Source organism: Pezoporus occidentalis, unplaced genomic scaffold, assembly GCF_034315485.1.
Source record: "Pezoporus occidentalis ecotype Australia unplaced genomic scaffold, CSIRO_AGI_Poc_V1 ctg22, whole genome shotgun sequence".
NCBI classification, from domain to species: domain Eukaryota; kingdom Metazoa; phylum Chordata; class Aves; order Psittaciformes; family Psittacidae; genus Pezoporus; species Pezoporus occidentalis.
In genome coordinates this window covers 221,922-237,579 of record NW_026914072.1, presented here as the reverse complement: position 1 = coordinate 237,579, position 15,658 = coordinate 221,922, and the positions used below count along the sequence as shown (strand labels likewise).

General features: G+C 35.3%; 1 protein-coding gene across 8 annotated transcripts in view; it reads left to right on the top strand.

The window, feature by feature from the left end:
* Window positions 1–14,350, top strand: part of SBF2 (SET binding factor 2) — a 260,675-nt gene extending 246,325 nt beyond the window's left edge. For 7 of the 8 annotated variants that reach the window (XM_062620140.1, XM_062620144.1, XM_062620137.1 and 4 more), the window contains 6 exons: window positions 973–1,206; window positions 7,572–7,676; window positions 9,111–9,298; window positions 9,711–9,798; window positions 11,347–11,478; window positions 11,773–14,350. In XM_062620140.1, the coding sequence (XP_062476124.1) occupies window positions 973–1,206; window positions 7,572–7,676; window positions 9,111–9,298; window positions 9,711–9,798; window positions 11,347–11,478; window positions 11,773–11,871 (846 nt within the window). In that variant the 3' untranslated portion in view covers window positions 11,872–14,350. The remainder of the gene's footprint in view (window positions 1–972; window positions 1,207–7,571; window positions 7,677–9,110; window positions 9,299–9,710; window positions 9,799–11,346; window positions 11,479–11,772) is intronic. The other variant, XM_062620136.1, reaches the window with a different exon arrangement.
* Window positions 14,351–15,658: the final 1,308 nt, after the last annotated feature.

The following is a 15,658-nucleotide window of genomic DNA, read 5'->3' as shown; positions in this document are numbered from 1 at the left end:
CCCCCCCCCACACACCACATGCACATGCAGTTATACTTACCTGATAAAGTGGTAGTGCAAGAGGAAGGAGGGAGAAAACAAAGAGGGTGGTATTCAGTGAATAGAAAGTGCTGCAGATATCTTTGTTTTAGAGAAACATTTATCTTTTCTGTAGAACCCTCACTGTTATGAATTTGGAGCTTGAATGATTGCCTGTTCACTGTATGTTCTATACATTTTGCTGTAAGCATAGCCTGATTAGTAAGCAATCAGGAGTGGGTTTTGATATTTTTATAGTGTTAGAAACTTTTTCCTCATATGAAATGCTAACATGGTAGCAGAATTAGGCATAATAGCAGAAATAGTCATTATGACTAAGCATCATTCTTCAGACTTTAATCTTGTCTGTTCACCTGAGGTAGTAACACCCTTCAGGTAAGGTGCATGCAAACTGAAAATCTTATTTTATTTTTTTAAAAGGAAAAAACCAAACAACAACAACAGAGTATTTAATACGAAGTACTCTGTTTTAAACTATTCTGAAAAATCTGCAGTCTCTGGCTGCCTACTTATTACTGTGGTTTTTCCAAGTAGCATGTCCACCTATGTTAGATAGCCTGTGTCCTTTCTCTCATGGTAGAGTCTTAGATTTTCTGCTGAGAAAAACTGAAGGGTGACTGCTGTCAATTACCTTTTGTATCTTTAACAGGAGGCACAAAGACTGTGAAGGTACCAGTGACATACGCTGAATTAGAGTTCTTGGTAGGCACTTGATTTAGCAGAAGGATAAATATGAGCAATATATTCCCAAAACTAGTATTACTTTTAGGTTTTGATCTGACCGAGCCAAGTGGAAATTACCAAACTGCAGCACAACTGACCAAGTCCAATATACTGTTCAGTTTAGAATGATCTAGAAAAATGTAAGCATTGTATTGTGAGTCTGAAGCTCAAAGACTTTCTGTCATTATAACAAAACTTTCTTTCAAATAGGCACTGAAACCAAATGTAAATATGTCCAGCCTCAAAAAGTGGGATTATTATGTGGAAGAGATTTTGGCTACAGGTCCTTCCTATGATTGGAGCATGGTAACTGCCAAATGCAATGTTTCAGAGGAAACTGACCAATCGGATGGTTCATTCTCTCAAACTAAGAGGAAAATAGTATGGCCATGTTATGATGATGTTAAAAAAATACAGCCTGATGCCATCAGCAGCCTTTTAAATGTAAGTACATGCATTACACAGACCAGTAAGTTCTTTTATGCTCATGAAATTAACATTTACTTTTTAAGTTAATGCCTTATAGATATACTGTTATTAAAAGGATCATGATAGATGTGAAAACAGGTGTTTAGTAAAACTAACTGGGTGATATTGAGAAGTGATGGTTGGTCTGGGAATTAGTCGGACTTCTTGCAAAGCTGATGTTGTTCTGAATGAACACTTTTCTGGGAGTACACTTTAACAGTAGTTAGTAACTATGAGAAAGACAGTCATGGATTCTGTCTTTTTTATATAATAAGGTACATAGTATAATACATTTTTAGGTTGCCTTTTATAGGAAATACAAGAACTGTTATTTTAACTTGAGCACATGTGGAATCTAGCTTTCTTTTCCTCTTTCTACTCAGTTTAGAGTAGGTGTGTAGTAAAATGACTAAGACATAGATTTCCAGACAGATAACAAAATGTGACACTAGTTGATTTTAACAAGGGGGAGGCAGATACACAAACATAAACTGAACATCTTGGCCCAAATTTCTCAGATAGCTTTCCATGGTTGATCTCAATTTATTCATGTTCGTTAGGACCGAAATGTAAACTTAGATTCTTTAGACTATTTTGGTCATATATGCCATATATGGTAATAAAAACTTGAAATATATGTGTGATATTGGCTTTTTCTTGTTTCAGCTTATGTAAACTGCTTAGGTTTTGTTGTTTCTTCATTAGAAGATTAAAAAGAATCCTATTATCATGATAATTATTGTAGTTGATTTAATATCTGTATTTTCTTAAATATTTATTGGTTGATTATAATTAATTAACAGTCCTAATATTTATATTAGTATCTTAACTGATAGTGTGGGAAAATGACAAAGGCATTATTCCCTTCCTGGAGCTATTGTTTCAAGCCGCCTGCATATTCAGATACAGGTCACTATATACAGTTTTTCACTTTGAAATCTATTTGCAGAATTTACCTTCTATTAAAGCTAGGATTACAGAGGCTAATACTCCCAATGCTTGGAAAATCGGGGTATGCTGTGGGTCCCCAAACTACTCTGCAGCAAAGATGATATTTAGCAAAGTTTTAAGGCAGGAAGCTTCTGAATGGATTTGAGTCCTTGAGGATAGACTTGCTTTTGCTAGAGAGTTAACTTTATTCTGGCACATTCCTGAAAATTCTTTTCTTTCATTCATTCCAGTCATAATTGATCAAACACAGGAACAATGCCCCGTTAAACAAAAATAAATTAATCACTTGTAAAACTCCCCTTGACTCAGAATAAGATAGCCAGAACTTCTCAGAGCTTACAACTTCACAAATGCAAAGAGCAAGCTGTCTCTCAGCAGGGGTCGTATCAGGAATTCCTTAGCAAAAAAAAAGCCAGAGAGCTTTCATATCAGGTAACTAGAGGCCAGAAGTAAAACAGGAATAGAGCAACAGTGTTCTTCTGCGTTTCTTCCTGGCGTAAATGCCAAACTATCCATATCCACAGCTGTGAGAAACTGCCATATAACAGGGAAATCGGACCTATAATATTCTAAAGATATGTAGGTCAGGTTTTATAGAGTTTAAATGTTGTTTGTGAATTAGATTATAGTAATAAAAGATAGTGATGGAGAGGAACATTTGGAAAACTTTGAAGAGGTTGTATAAAGGTTACAAAAATATTCTTGTAAGTTCAAAAAGCAAAGTGAACTTTCTTTTAAAACAAGCTGTTAATTTAGGGCTATTGCTGATGTAGGAGAAAGACCTCTCTTGAATCATAAATCTATTGAGAATGTGTTGGTATCCAAAAAATGTTTGAACTGAAACCATATTTAGCAATTGTAAATTACTAGGGAAGATTGATTCTCCCTTAGTTTATAATGAGAAGCCCAAATTTGTTTGTTCTAAAGATATTTTTCAGTTGAAAACTAGATAGTGCTCTTCAGGACCTAAAGCTGAAGCGGAGAAGTTAATGAGTGTCTTAATTGAGAATTTTCCTTGGTAGAATGTGGTGCTCTTCTATGAAGAGCAAAAGGTGTAATTCTTTAGCAGTAAATGTTCTAATGTGTTTTTGGTGCATAACAGTTCACCTTTAAACAAATGTGTGATGGTTCTCTTGTTTCCATAAATCCTTGTTTCTGAGTTTTAGGAATTTGACCAGTTAGCACATTTCGTTAATTTAGTCCTAAATGAAGCCTTTTAAAGTTTGCTGGTGATAAAATGCATTGTAAAATACAGATTTCTGTATAAAGCTTCTCAATTCACTTCTACCACATCAGAGACAGAAATATGAGCTAGGTTGTTCAAATCTTACATTCTCAAAAGTGTACCTTGGAGACAAAATGTTCAAAAGCAGATCCAGACAGAGGTGCTCCCCTTTAAGACCATTTTCTGGTGGCCTTTCTGCATAATAGAAATCAGAAAGAAGGTACTGATGTTAAAAGTAGCTACATAACCATTTTTAAAGAAAATGAAAGGTAACTATGAAACAGCATACCTATGCCTTTATTTTCTTTCAGAGATTAGTTACAAATAGTTTTAGCAGAATTTTTCCATTTAAAAAAGGTAGATTTTGCCAAAAAAACATTTTATTTTTTTTTCCCCCTAAGCACTTGCTTTCATTACTTGAAAAATTCAGTAAGACAACACTACAGGGTAGTACATCCAAGAGCCATGTCTTCAGTACAGGGTAACTTTCTGGTTTAAATGTTTCCCATGAAGACTAGCTCTTCAAATGATCCTTTGACATGAGTATGTTGTGATACATTATAAATGAGCTAACTTATCTAAGTGATGTTCAACAAAGGAAAGTGCAGAGTCCTGTGGCTGGGGAGGAGCAGCCCCATGCACCAGTGTACACTGGGGGCACCCAGGTGGAAACCATCTTTGCAGAAAGGGACTGGCTGTTCTGGGGAACAGCAAGCTGATCATGAGCCAACAACATGTCCTTGCAGGTGCGATGGCTAGTGGTATTCTGGGATGGATTAGGAGTATTGCCTGCAGGTTGAGGGAAGTGATCCTTTTCCTTTAGCCAGCCCTGCTAAAGCCAAACGTGTAGTATTATGCCCTATTCTGGACTCCTTGGTAAAAGAACAAGATGGTGCTACTGGAGAGAGTCCAGCAAATGGCCACAAAGACGATTAGGGGATTGGAACATCTCTTCAATGAGGAAGGCCTGAGAGAGCTGGGACTGTTCAGCCTGCAGAAGAGAAGACTCAGGATAATCTTATCAATGTATATAGATATCTGAATAGAATGTGTAAAGAAGACAGAGTAAAACTCTTTTCAGTGGTACCCAGTGACAAGACCAGAGGCAGTGGGTGCAAACTGAAGCACAGGAGGTTCCATCTAAACCATCAGGACACACTTTTTCACTGTGAGGATGGCTGAACACTGGCACAGGTTGCCCTGAGAGGTTGAGTATCTCTATCACTGGAGATACTTAGAAGCCATCTGTGGACAGTCCTGGCAACTGGCTCTAGATGGCCCTGCTTCAGCAGGGGAGCTTGACCAGATGACCTCCAGAGGTCACTTCCAGCCCTAACCATTCTGTGATATACGCCTGCTTGCCAGTTGTATTAGAGGTAGTAATCTACCGGTATTTTAGTGAAAATACAAGTCAAATCCTGGAGGGCAGACACATCTCCACTGTTTCCTGCTAATTTGCTGGCATTCCTAAAAGGTATTCAGTCTTCGTAATTCATACAGATTCCAGTACTTTTAAGAATTGTGAGAGGTGAACCTACACATTCTGTTATTCCAAATAAGCAGTTACATCACTTAACATTAGATGGTGATTGCTCAGCAAGAGGTTGGCAAACTCAAAAGATGCCAGTCATCCAAATTAACTCTGCTGTAAATATACACTGTAAAGAACTACGGCTATATAAGGGGTCAATGAATAACCAGCAAAACAATAAAAATAGTGCTTCAGAGTGTGAGCTTGCAGTTATGTGCCAGAAAGTCTGGTCCATCAAAATGGACCTTCAACCATGAAGTTTATTCCAAATACTGAACAAGCAGTCATGTACAATGTGTTGCGCTCGCAAGTCTGAATGCTTGACAAAGGCAGTAATTAGTCACTGGATACACGTTCAAGTATCTTTCCATTTGTGGTCAAAGTCTTGGAAGCCTTCTAGCCCAGGAGTTATATATACTGACAAGGAAGGGCTCACAAAACAGGGTGCTCTGTCACAGTCAAAAGAGATGACTAGTGAAGGACTTTATCTAGATTGGTTTGTGTGCACAAACACATTGTGGTATCAAAGGAGGTGATCGGTGTCCGCAGTTCTGGAATGTCTCCAAAGTTAACTCCTGTCTGTACCATTGAGATATTACAAAGCAGATTACTTAGCAGATGCATCTTCTGAAAGGCACAGTAATGCTAATCATTTGTATTAACCAATTTCAGGAAATCGATACTCATACATCCACAGATTGTATTTGCTACAGCCTTTCTTTTTATATGTATTGACTTCTGTTCCCATAAGTTTAGGCAACAGGGAATGAGCCAGAAAGATAAATTTAAGGCATTTTTCTCTTAAGGAAATGCAGCTATTCATAGTCCATTGCATATGTGGAAGAAAAAAAAACCTGACATTTTCAGTAAAATTTAGAACTGAAGGAACAAGAGTAAATCTTAATGATTTATTGACATGTAAGTTTTTTTTACATGGGGTTTATTAAAGGAGAATGTATTCCAAACTTTTCAATTTATATGTAGGAGATTGTTGAAAGGTTTTCATTTTAAGTTCTGGAAGCGCTACTCCTTGTAGAGCCAAAAAAAGAAGGAATGTGACCCAGTTGCTAAGTAACAAGTTTCATTTACTTCCAGATTCTGCAGAGAAAGACTCAGAAGTCAAGACTAGGGCACAAAGAATGATCAGATTAAAACCTGACTAACTTTCAGCACAAAAGAGTTTGTATCCTTTTACTGCAATTTGGAAAGCCTTTTACATAAAAAGTCTGTGTTAAATTGATTCAGTCATTTGTATCTCATCAGGAAACATTTTACACTCAGCACTTTGAAAGAGGAACAAGTAATCTAGAGAAGCCTTTAGTCTGGCTTGTGTTCAGCACTCCTTATTTTGTATCTACCTATGAAGATACTCCAAACAAAACTATTCTGGTTTTATTTCTTGGTGGGAAGAGAATCCCAGAATATTTAATGTATATATGGCTTTCAGCTATCTTCAGTATTTAAAACTTCTGATTTGAGTCTTGCTGATAAGACAGATTTCTTATATTTAATTTTACTTATGCATTTCCTAACTTACTTTCAGCAGGGAAGAGTTTGTAGAAATGTTTTGTTCAATATTGGCTTTTTTATTTTCAATTCAGATATCAAGATTTTTCTGGTCAAATATAGTAATTTTCTGTAAGTCTTTCAATCAATAACAATAGCCCGAAGAAACTGTCATTCTAGAAGACCATTAGGAGTTGGAGAGTATCATGAAATCGGCTTAAATCACTTGGTGTGGTAGAAGTAAATAAAGACAGAGACTTACTGTCTCTCCTTTGAAAATAAATGCCCTGGGTTTTAGTTAGTTTTTATATAGCATGAGAATTCTCTCTCATATGGCAGGCTTTGGTTCTATCAATACTTAATTGGATTTCAAAATTGAAGTTTTAATTTGATTTCATTAAGGTTCATATTTAATATAGTTATTGAAAGTAAAAATATAGAAAGGGAGCATGGTGAGGAATATGGACCACGTATCAAAGTAATGACAAATGTATTGATGACTGTTCAGAAGTAAACATAAACTAATGAAATTGCCTCTTTTCACTTGGCATGCACTGTCTTATTAACAGGAAATAACCCTAACTGGAGGTTATCGACATAGGTCATATTCCCAAGTTCCACTACAAGAACATGTTGTTTCAGTTTGGTATCCAAACTGAATAAATCTTTCTGTTTCATTTCCTTCTTTTATTGCAGCTTTGTATCACATTTTATCAACCAGGGTAAATGTTAATATTGGCATTGTATAATGTTGGTGTCACAGCACAGAATTTGTTCTTTGTAAATATTTTTATAAAAATATAGCCTATCCTTAACATTGTCATGTTTCTATTATGGCAATTGGTGTTGAATTTTGTGTGTTCAGAACTGGCAGAGAACTGAGAGCATAATGGCTCCTCCAGCCTGTGACATGCAAGAACAACTTTGTGGCTGATGCTGTATTTGGTTGCTTTCGACACCTGAGTCTGGTAGATTTCAGTGTATAGCTAGTTTGACAGAAGTTTTTCTGCTTTACTAGTCAACACAGCCTAAAAATTACCCGTGAAAAATATTGACTAGAAAATGGTTGTACAAAAGTGATTGCAAGAAGTGATTCTGTTATCAGAAAACTCTTGTTATTTGTTTCAGGAAATTGAAAAGTTGGAAAGTAAATTAAATCAGAGCCCAGAAAGGTGGCAGTTTCTGTGGGAAAGAGTCAAAATAAGTCTAAAAGATGATACCAGGCAAGACAATGTAAGTAGTAAAAGAGCTCATTCAACAGAGCATTCCATTCCTGCTATATAGGCTACCTGGGGCACTAACAAAATCACTGTATTTCTTGGAGTAAAATACTGCTTTCAGAAATGTTGTTCTAACCCACTACACTGACTTTGTGTTTCTGTATGTAGAAAAACATTTATGCTTGTGCTATTTACCTAATGGCTTTACCAGAGTAGATTAGGATACACAGACAAAATAAGCATGAGCATATGACTTTATATATCGAAAAGATTCTTGAAGTGCAAAAAAAAACTAATTTCCTAAAATTAGCCAAAAGGACATAACAGTTTCAGAAATAAGTAAAGATATTTCCATGTCTAAATGGAATTTTGGAACTGTAGATTCTAGTAAAGGTCAGAAGCGTTCATGCTTGTGTTTCCAGTTCTTCGTTCATGCTTGTGTTTCCAGTTCTTGACTGTGGTAAAAACAATCGCTAACAATATAGATATTTTCTAAGTCAAAGGCTGATTTTTTTTTTTAATCTACTTTCACTAGGAAGAATGATACTGCTTTTGTGAGCTTTTCCTATAAATTTGGCACAATGAGTTGCCAGCTGAAGACTGTACCTTAAGTCTTCAGCTTCATGTGCTTGTTCAGATTTGCCAGCTTTCATGTAATGTTTAGTCCACAGGACTACTTTATTATTTATCCTTTCCTCTCAGAAAAGGAATCTGCTTTATGTCTGTCAGTCATTAAAGCTCACTTTATACCCTAGATAAAGTCAAGATGAAAAAAAAAAAAAATCTAGCAAAGCAGAGGGGGTTTTTATTGAATTGGAAGCAGAATAGAAAATGCAAGTATAAATATACCTGATATCAGTCTCCTGTCCTAGCTGTTATTTAAGGATTCTCAGATAAATGCAATGGCTAACAAAGAACTCTATCTCTAGGATGCTGTCATTAGATTAAGACCAAACTTAGGATGCCTCTTCCTCCAGGTTATTGAGATTCTATAAAAATAATTTGTATTGGATCTGTAAAGTAGCTCTTGGAAACTGCGCTCTTTTTGCCTTTCATATCTCTCTCCTTTCTTTCCCTTCCTGTCTTTTTCCTTCCTTCTCTATGAAAGTAGGGAAATTTATTGTATCCAAATGTCTTGACTAATTCTGGATCCTTCTGAGAAATCAAGGGAGACCTTGTTCAAGATTTTGTCACTGGAGTATGGAAGGCTTTTTTGAAATACGGATTTTTCACACCATGTGAACTGTTATGCTTAAGAAATGCATTGAATTACCATCCCTCTGACTTCTTTTCTGAGGCAGTACTGACTCATAGTATGAAGATTTTTTTGGTCTCATAGTAATTCACAACTTGTGTTGTACCATGTATTATCAGTGTAAAGTTGAGACAGTCTCACAATGCAAGACACATTGTGTTACCTTTCTTCTTTTATTTTCATATTATTTAGCTCCGAAGAGATCCTTCTGGCTCCTCAGGAATGATGTCAGCTAATCTACATTCCTATCAAAAGAGGTCTTTGTTGGAAATACCTGGCAGTGGGCTGGGTGAGGAACAGAGTATCTCTCCCTCTAATGGAGTAGACAGAAGAACAACTACACTATACAATCATTTCACATCAAAGAATGATGAAAATAGGTAAACAGAATAATCATAGAGTGTTTATGCACTTTTTATTAGACAGGTACAAGTCTCTGTTTAAGGAAAAAAAAATTACATTTTCATATGCACAGAATGCTTTATTCCTTCATAGTGGTTTTGTTTTTCTGTTATCTTGATGGGTGGGCCTCTTTCTCCTAGCAGTAGCTTTCAGTCTTCCACTTTATATGCACAAGCAAATTGTAGCTGCACATTTAATGCATCCAAAGTACTGAAACAGTGTTTATCAGTATATCACAGTTACCAATAACTAAACTACTGGTTTAAAACAAATTTGGTTTACTGCAGTAAAAGAAGTGTTTCAGTATGTATGTAGTCATTTGGGGGCTTTTATGTATCATTAATATTCATATTATAGAATCAAGCCTTCTGTGTTTTCTGTACCTTTCAGATCTTTTGAAGGTACGCTATACAAAAGAGGAGCTTTACTAAAAGGTTGGAAACCTCGCTGGTTTGTGCTGGATGTGACAAAACACCAGGTAAAACTTTTTCAGATATTGGACTTGTTTATGACTAGTTTGCTGCTTTTTCATTGACTAAGTTTGTATAGATTGAGTTTACAAATGCTAATAATGATTTTTTTAGATGTGTATTTATGCAGTATGTTTGTTACATCATTATAGACCATATATCTGTGTTTATCTTGTGTATCTCATAGCAGATACACCGTTCTGAATGGACAGAGGTTTTCTTACTATTTTGGGGTTTGGTTTGGTTTGTTTTAAACAGTAGTAAATGTTTAGCATATAATCATAAAAGACTTTTTAGACTGGAAGTCATGCATTATTGTTTGGGTACAAACATTTTTTGCCTGCCTCATACCTCAGGAGAAAAAAAGCCGGGTAGTGCCTGAGGACATTTTCTGGGCATTAAGGTACACAAGCAATACAATCAGTTTTTTTAAAGCACTGAGCACTGTTAACTCTAGAATGTCATTGAGAAATTAAGTGGTAAGCATAATTTATTCTTTAATTTAACCAAAAGAACTAAAAGCTCTTTCTGAGTGCAATTGGGATGCTGGGAGCTAATAAGGTAACTGATAGCAAGTTTCGTTCAGGCATTCATATTGAAACAGTAGTAGTTACTGTAAGCTCAGTGTGTATTTTGCAGCCTCTTTGTTCCTCAAGCACTTTGCCATTAGCATTTTTCCTTGCAAACAAAAAGATATGTATACTCTGGGTATACAGAAAAAACAATTCCATTTTGCAGAAGAGAAAAATACATGTAAAATTTTTGTATAATCAAATATCCTCCTGAGTTTCATAGTTGTAGGATTAATACAGGTCAGTCTTAGCTGGAATTCTGTTGTTTGACCTTGCTGTGAAGGTTGCTTCATTATTTTGCTTTGATTTCTGGGATTTTTTTTTTTTTCCTCACTTTTCTTTAAGTAAGAGATTTTCTCTTTTGGAACTTGTTTGCACATTGGAACCCAGTTTGCAGAGGGGTTAACATTCATACCAAAGTATCTTTGCAAGGAGAGAAAAAAAAGGCAAGCTTCTTTCAAACTGCTAAGTGCAGTATAGCAAAATGTGAGGTTTCTGTGCAGTTTGTAATTATCTAAAATTAAATTTTTTCTGATCATTTTTAATCCTTGAAATGTAGAGAGTAATTGTTTTGTTAATTCCTTGGTAAAGTAAAGCTTTTGTATTCGTTTCAAAGTAATGAACAGTGATTAGGTGGTTTCTGTTAGAAAAACTGATAAAGAATGCTGAATCCTAAAGACTATGTTCCACTTTCAACCTTCACACGTCCTCTGACCAGACACAATGCAGGAATATTTGAAGCTTCTCTTCTCTGAAAATCTGGTAACAAAATGCTCCTTCCCCAACTCTATGTCTGCACAAGAGCACAAGGTGGAGACTTATCTGTTCTCAGTTTTGTCTTAGAAATTTCCCATGTCTGATGTCCTTGGGTCCTAATAACACTTGTGCCTCTCAACCTTACCATTCCATGTTGTATCTAGGAAAACAGAAGTGAAATGTCCATCTAAGTAGCATATTTGGCCTTTTTTTTTGCTTGTGGTCTAGCTGCGATACTATGATTCTGGTGAGGATACAAGCTGTAAGGGACACATAGACCTTGCAGAAGTAGAAACTGTGATTCCTGCTTCTCCAACAATTGGAGCCCCAAAACATGCAAGTGAAAAAGCTTTTTTTGATGTAAGTATTTCTGGATTTTACTTATATTTATGTGAAAGTTTCTTTACTTGGTGTATTGAACCTTCTACTACTTTCCATCCTGCTGGGAGGCATGAGCTAGGAAGGAGCAGTCGTGCCAACTCAAGACAAAAAATTTTTGCGCGGCTAGAATCTGGCTCTCTCAATAGCAGTAGTTAAAAAAAAATGGTACATTCAGACCCAATTAGTGCATTGAATATTACAGCTTAAAGTATGCAAGTTTCATTTTCTATTTTATGTGTTGCCTATTTTCATGTTCTTATTTTTCCTTTGCAGTTGAAGACAAATAAACGTGTATATAATTTTTGCGCCCAAGATGCACAGAGCGCTCAACAGTGGATGGATAGGATCCAGAGTTGCATTTCAGATGCTTAGAAAGGAAATATGTTCCATGATAAAGACACGTTTAAAGCATCTCTTCCTGTAAGAAGCTAAGTTCTGAACTGTTACTGACAGACAGCCTTCCTTGCATTTCAGCCATAAAAATTCATAATATGCTAAAATTCCCTTCCTATTCAATAATTATAACCACTGTAACTGCTATTTTTTTTTCTGCAGGGAGGACTTTGAAAAATAATCATCCATTTATCCTGAATTTCCACTTTCTTCAGTACAATTCCTAGCTATAAAAGTGGTCTGTATTTGCACTATCACCTAATCATGGTTTTATCATTTCAGAGCTCTTCCATTAAGAATCCTGTCCAGAGGAAATTGTAGAAATTTTCCCTCCAACAGGAAGTGAACTTACACTTTATTTATATTTTCAAGCAAAATGTTCTTATTTCCAAGCTAGTCATGCATAAGAGGGAACGTATCTACAGTTCCTTTAAATAAATAAATAAATGAAGCCTGAAAGTCCAGTGACGTATATATCAGGTTGCCAGTTTTTATAGACAGTTGATACTTTTAAAGACCAAAAAGTGAAATTGCCTGATACCAGACTTCCAAGTGTCTTATCAGTGTGCAGGTCATTCTCTAATGTTGTGCTTTATTGAGCGCTTCTGCAATGTGGTTGCTCTATTTCAAATTCTAGGGATTATCTGAAGATCATAGCACTTTTCTTTTTAGATTCTATTTGCAATGGTATAAATGAAATAAAACTGGCTGACACTATCCAGGAGAAATGGAAAACAAACTAGGAATTTAGTAGAAGAAAGCTCTCTTATGTGTGAGTTGTATATGTTAACTTATATGCTGTTCTGCTCACTGTAAAATACAAAATGACAAATGTAATAATGCACTAAACAATGAAGCAAGCACTTGCACTGAAATCTTTAAAATGCAGACATTTTGCAGGACAGAGCTAAGTTATTTATAGCAGAACAATATTAGCTCGTTAACAAAATTACAGATATTAAATATGTACATAATCAGGTTTGATGTGTCATGATTTGATACTTTTTAAACATTTTTGCACATGAATTGGAAGACTGTTTATAGATTTTTACATTTGATAAAATTGTGTTTGTTCAACTTAGAATCCTGGCAAAACATTTTTAATAGCCCCAAGATAGTAGAAATTTTACAATCTGCAGATAGTGGTGGCATTGAGTAGAGTATGTAGGTAATTAAGCCATTGTTTTTATTTTAAAATGTTCATATTTTAAATAGCACACTAATCTTACAAAAGTTTTGTATATACGATTCACTATTTTCTCATTTTTCCAGATGTTCTGCTTGTAATTTACTGTCAGCCTAACCAAACTGACTATACCTATAAGATTTTTCAGTTACTAAATTGTTTGTGGGTTTGTTTGGGTGTTTTTATAACTAATGTATTTTGTCAGAAAGGAACACAAACTTCTCACCACACAATAGGAAATGCAGCTGGTTTTAATGCATTTACAATTTCAAGACAAAAATATGAAGGATTTTTCTAGCATTTTTCAATTGACAGATTTCCACCTGTGACAATGGTGTTTGCACATTTGTATTTTTCTTTGTATATGAAGTACTTTTATATGTACTTTGTAAAATACTGATCCTGTTCTTCAGTTATATGAAAATATACATACCACTCCTTATTTTGTAACTAGTTAATTTTAAATCTTGTATGTTATGTGATATATGTATGCTAACCATCTTGTAATAAATACACTTCTTAAGGAAAAGTAAAACCTTTCCTTTTACTGTAAAAGAGAAAAAAGCAAGACCCACATATTGAAGTATTTCCACAGGCACAAGACAAATCCTTATTTACTCTGTGTTAAGAATAGCAGGTGTATTAAAAACTATGTGGTCTTTTGTATACTTGTAAGTATTCTTACATAAGAGTTGCACTTGAGCATCCTTAACTCAAACATTTGTCAACAGTAACACTAAAGACTAAAGAAATCAGAATTTAAAGCAAAATTACCATTCTAACAAGTCCCAATGTATAGCCTTTACTAAAAGGCTAAATACATATAATATTCATACTAAGTTACTGAATAATGATGTTAATTTTTAAACTTTTTTTTAATCCTATTTGGTATCACAACATAAATCAACTGCATAGTTTCACCCTGGAATGTATCTCACTCATTTATATCACCTTATGCAAAACTTATCTAGTTCATAAGAAATAAAATATAAAAAGTGACAAAGTCTTACTTGAGAATATGCATCTAAATTGAATTACTGAGTGACATGTGGGATAGCATAGTTAAAACGGAAAGGGAATGTGTGATAGAGGTAAGGGACTTGTGACAATTCTTGGATGCTGTGGTGCTTAAGTGGTAAGGTTTGCATATTGAGCTTGGCATGGATGCTAATGTTGCCTTAAATGTTGATCTCAATTTTTAGTGTCTGTATTGATGGAAAATGGACTGGAGCAACTTAACTTAAAAATACCTAAATAAAAGCTTAAATGAGATTTTTTTTTATATTTGTGGTGTTTATATAAGGTATATACAAAGGAATCATAGGCATAGGCTCTTGGTGTGAAGATACAAGGTTTGCAATTTGCAGTGCCCCTGGGGGTCTCTTTTATACAAAATGAAGATTCAAACAGAGACTTCGAGAAAATGCAGAGAAGTTAGCAAAGCATAAGCTATGGGGTTTGTCAGTGTGTTTGAGTTGTGGCAGCAGAAGTAGAAAATTAGGGACAGAGAATTTGCTTGGGAAGAATTCTTTGTACAAAGGGATCCATCTTCATATTCTGTGAAAATATTTCAGAAAAAGGAGCCCATCCAGTTGGGGCTGAAGTAAACATGTGCTCCCTCTGGTGTGTTGTGTTACTGTTTCCATACTGTGTATCATAACATTCCCACTGTAGAAAAGAGAATTATCAGAGGCTTTGTATAAAGGGGTAAGATCGATTGCCCATCTCTCTGTTGAGTATCAAAAGGCCCACATAATAGGTGACAGGATGAACTGAATTTACATTTTGAAGGGTTGCTATCGGAATATTATATTAGTAATTACTCTTTCCTATCTAACATACAAGTATTTTCTGTAAAACTCCTTACTTTTGATGGAACTTTAGGATTAGTATTCTAAATAATAAAATACTTAGCATGCCACATGTGTGGGTCACTGGTTATGTAATAATACACAAACAGCTAACAGACACAGGAACAAATGTTCAATATTTTGCATCACATCCCACACACATTATTTGCATCTGATATTTTGTCAATTGCAGACATAACAAAAATGTGGTGATCTTGTCCAAATTACTGTCATTTTGCCTTTTCATCCTGTAATATTCTTGGAGTATGTCTCAGTGGCTGCACCACATTTCACATTTTTCATATTTGTGATCATCCAAATATTTTGTCTGTTCATGATTATCTTGTGTTTGCTTTGGGGAGTCAGAAAACTGAAATGAATCTACCAGTTCCCTGGTTATGCTAAAGTTCATGCAGAGTATCATTGTCGCACCTACTTTCTGAGGTTTTGTCTGTATTTGATCTGTTTCTTCCCAGATTTTTGGCTACCGTGCAAGCCAAGGGCATTATTAGCATCCACATTATTGTTTAGGAAATTTTCATCTTTGAGTTTTTTCACATACAGCTTTTTCTCAATTGACCGGTAAGGGTGCTTCTTCCTCTCATTACTGACTAGTCCAGCTAGCATCTCGAAGGAATGGATTACTAATACAAATGCTGCTGATAAGGATTGGGTTTGTGTTTCTTTTTGCATAATACAAAATTTCCAAGGACTAACTTTCCTTTTTTAT